Below are 3921 nucleotides of genomic sequence, written 5' to 3'. Positions count from 1 at the left end.
CGTCAAAACCTATCAACATGAGATCTACTCCCTCCGTTCAGAATTACTTGTCGCAGAAATGGATGTATCTAGATGTATTTTAGTTCTAGATACATCCATTTTCAAGACAAATAATTCCAAACAGAGGGAGTAGTTTTGAAGATATCGGCACGAGGAATCCAGCGGTGAAAGCGGTTCGAGATTTGGACGCACGGTTTAAGAGATAAAATATTTTAAATAAACAAATCTACGAAAAAAAGAAAAACTCTTAGGTTGCGACAAGCGTGAAAGTTAGAGTAATCTTTGTAACGAGTACTCCCTCCGTCCGGAAATACTTGTCATCAAAATGAATAAAAGGGGATGTATCTAGATGTATTTTAGTTCTAGATATATTTTTTTTGTCCATTTTGATGACAAGTATTTTCGGACGGAGGGAGTACTTTTTAAGTAGTGATTTCGGATTTTCCCATTATAAGAAAACCTTATGATTTTCTGTGAATAATACTGGATTTAAGCGAATCAACTCGTCATCAGCTGGATAAAAGCCAATTAAACCGTTCGAGCGACGCCTTTGCGATCGCATCAAAAACGCCGCCCGGCCGAATCCAGCGGCGCAGTACTCCCCACCCACTTTGTCCCTCTCCTCCCCAGTCGTAGCCCCCGGCGCTCGCAGGCACCCACCCGATCCCGGATCCCCGATCCCCCCCGGCGCGATGGCGGCCAGCCTGTGGCGCGCGGTGATGGGCTCCTCCTCGTCGGGCGGCGGCGACGACCCGGCGGCGGGCGGCGTGGAGTTCTGGCACGGGGCGGAGCGCGCGGGGTGGCTGACCAAGCAGGGCGAGTACATCAAGACGTGGCGGCGGCGCTGGTTCGTACTCAAGCAGGGCCGGCTCTTCTGGTTCAAGGACGCCGCCGTCAGGCGCGGCTCGGTGCCCCGGGGGATCATCCCCGTCTCCTCCTGCCTCACCGTCAAGGGCGCCGAGGACGTGCTCAACCGCCAGTTCGCCTTCGAGCTCTCCACCCCGACCGAGACCATGTACTTCATCGCCGACGCCGAGAAGGAGAAGGAGGAGTGGATCAACTCCATCGGCCGATCCATCGTCCAGCACTCCCGCTCCGTTACCGACGCCGAGGTCGTTGACTACGACAGCCGCCCCCAGCCCCCACCGCAGCCCAAGAAGAGCGAGGCGAGTGAGCCGTCAGAGTAAGATCACGGTGAACTCCGTCACCCTTCTCTCGATATGACTCTGTTGTATCAACTTATGTGATTGTGAATTCTTGTTTTTGTTTCTTATTTATTGACTTTGTGTATATTATTGACTGATGTCTAAGAATAATTGAGTTTAAGTGTATAGCTCTTTGACCCTTTGGATCGGTTGACATGTCCTAATTTCCGAAATTTCATGGTTGTCTCCTAATTCAGTGCTCTGTAAAGTTTATGCCTCTTAGTTTCTGAATTTGTGACAAATTTTTATCGGGCAATTCTCTGTTTTGTTCATTTTGCTTATGACTGGAACATATTCGGCTCAGAGTTCCAGGGGATTTCACCTTAACTGCCACCAATTTGTTGGTTCTTACTACAACATAAGCGCCGCACAGAAGAGTGTTGTATAGAGGGTCTTTTCACAATAAATAGCTCATTTTGGCAAGCAAAATGAATCATCATCCCACAATTATTTTCTATACGAAGGTAGACGGATATAGTTCAGTATTCCTGTGAAGGTTGTGTCATAGAGTTGCTATCATCATCCCACAATTATTTTCTATACGAAGGTAGACGGATATAGTTCAGTATTCCTATGAAGGTTGTGTCATAGAGTTGCTATCCTAATTTATATGAGCAACTCCAGTGGCAGCAGTTCAATGGAAGTTTTGAGTGCGACCAATGTCAGCTTGTCAAGCATTGTGTTTATTAGCAATCAACTTGAACAATCATACACTTAATTTTTTTTCCATCTGATGTTTGAAATGGAAAGTTTGCCTTTATAAGATGCTGGAGTCTAGAGTTGGTGTGGTGGTGCTGGGCTTTGGTGAGTACAGTGACCATTATCCATCATTATCCATTACTTATTGCACTTAAGAGACTGGATTCGTCATCCTTGGTCAGTCGTGCGTAAACGCCAACTGGTACTCTTTGACTGATTTTTGAAAGGCACGTGACTTAGCATGATCTTGAAAACGAACTTTGAACATTGATTCTTTTGACATTGTATTGTTCTTAGCTGGGATATCATAATCATGATGACACTCAAGTACAACTTTCAATCTTTCATTCTGAGGCTACATGCCTTGAAATAGTGAGCGAAAAGAGTGCTGACGAATAAATGATAACCTTAACAAGATGTAACCAAAGAATTTCTTTTATATATTAGAATGGAGTAGAAACTTGTATGTCTTTCAGTTGTCAATTTCGTTCAGGTGGTACCCTTACACTGGTAATCTACTCTCAGGTTCACTCAATTTGTGTCATTACAATTGGATTTGTAGCATTACTTGGTTATGCCTTGTTATATGCAGTTTAGTGCATGCTAATGTCTTCAAATAGTTGTACATGAAATCCCAAAGTCAGGAAGATTACTACCACTTGGATGAATGTCTTTCTGATACCCGTGACCTGTCTACTCCAATTCAGCTACTTCTAATAATGTTATGGTGTTCAGGTGTCTAGGTACCTTTGATCTTTTTGCTAACAAAGTTCTTCTATTTTCTACGCTTTTCCGACCTGTCTTTCTTCTAATAATACAGCTGCTACTCTTCTTTATTTGTTCTACCAGCAAGACGGGTACGTAATATTTAGCCATCTGCTGTCCCTTTGCTTCGAGTCTGAATATATTTGGGTTGACAGTGTTGTCATCCTGTCATGCTGAAAAAATAGTCATTGACACAGCATGTTGATGCGAGAAGTAGTCCATGTTGATGATCCCAACATTTTCTAGGGTTAATCCTTATCCAAAGCACCCAGAGTTACCTGTTGCTCTGAACAATTTTAATGCTACTCTGGAAGTGTGGTACCAAGTTTTGAGCCTGGGTGACAAAGTTCTTTTAGGGCTCATCCTTTTCCAAAGTTGCAGGGAAAATGGTTTAGTTACTCTCAGCTGGAGCTTTATTTGGTCCTTGATTTCCACGGAATGTTTTGATGAAGCAGCCACACAAGCTTGGGGTCTTAATGACAAAAACTGGAGCACTGTGATGCTGTTCTGACGGTGTTGCAATTCTCTCGAATGTTTCTTCCTCGCCCCCTCTTCTCTCTCGCGCGCGCGCGAGGGGTGCGCCATTCCTACGGGGAAGCCCGCGGCCATGTGAGGAAGGCAGGCACATGAGATGTAACGGAAATGATGCGCCGCGCTGCTGTGGCGTTGGAATCACGCTGGCTGGGTAGCAGTGTCCAATTTTTTGGTGCTACTGCCTCGAGCATTATTCCGGTAGACAGCCATCCTTTCTGTTGGCACATCTATTTATTGGCACATCTATTTATTTATTGGACTGTGATAACTGGCAACCGTGTGCCAGATTGCAAAAACACCCGTCGTGCCGTACGAAACCCATCACTTCTCCCGATTTTCTGGGTCATCTGGATCCCCCCGCACGAACCCTTCCCTTCTCCCGATTTTTTGGGCCCCCTGACCCCCCGCTGGGGGCGGGCCTGTCGCGTTTCTGCACACACACCCTCGCTTGCAGTTTGAAAAAAGCGAAAAAAATGCAAATGCAATAGGACGGGACTCAAACCCACAACCTTCCCACAATTAATTTAGCAACAACAACCAACTGGGCTACACCACGTCATGTGGTTTCTTTCAACTTGCACATTACTTGTACCTTCCTGAGATGAGATCAAATGAAACTGAAAATTCGTACATTACGGTGTTATTTTCACATAAGTTACCGAGGGATGATTTTCAACAACTTTTCCTCTTTGCTGAAAAGTTATCGCAGTGTTTGTAC

At 45.2% G+C, this 3921-nt stretch overlaps 1 protein-coding gene across 1 annotated transcript; it reads left to right on the top strand.

Moving 5' to 3' along the window:
- Positions 1 to 564: 564 nt before the first annotated feature.
- LOC123135192 (pleckstrin homology domain-containing protein 1) lies at positions 565 to 1397 on the top strand. The gene has a single exon (XM_044554274.1). It carries the CDS (start codon positions 693 to 695, stop codon positions 1185 to 1187), a length of 495 nt encoding a protein of 164 aa, XP_044410209.1. The 5' UTR covers positions 565 to 692; the 3' UTR covers positions 1188 to 1397.
- The last annotated feature ends 2524 nt before the right edge of the window (positions 1398 to 3921 follow it).

Source organism: Triticum aestivum, chromosome 1B, assembly GCF_018294505.1.
Source record: "Triticum aestivum cultivar Chinese Spring chromosome 1B, IWGSC CS RefSeq v2.1, whole genome shotgun sequence".
Lineage (NCBI taxonomy): Eukaryota > Viridiplantae > Streptophyta > Magnoliopsida > Poales > Poaceae > Triticum > Triticum aestivum.
Note: the sequence above shows the minus strand (reverse complement) of the source record. Positions and strands in the feature narration are given on the sequence as shown.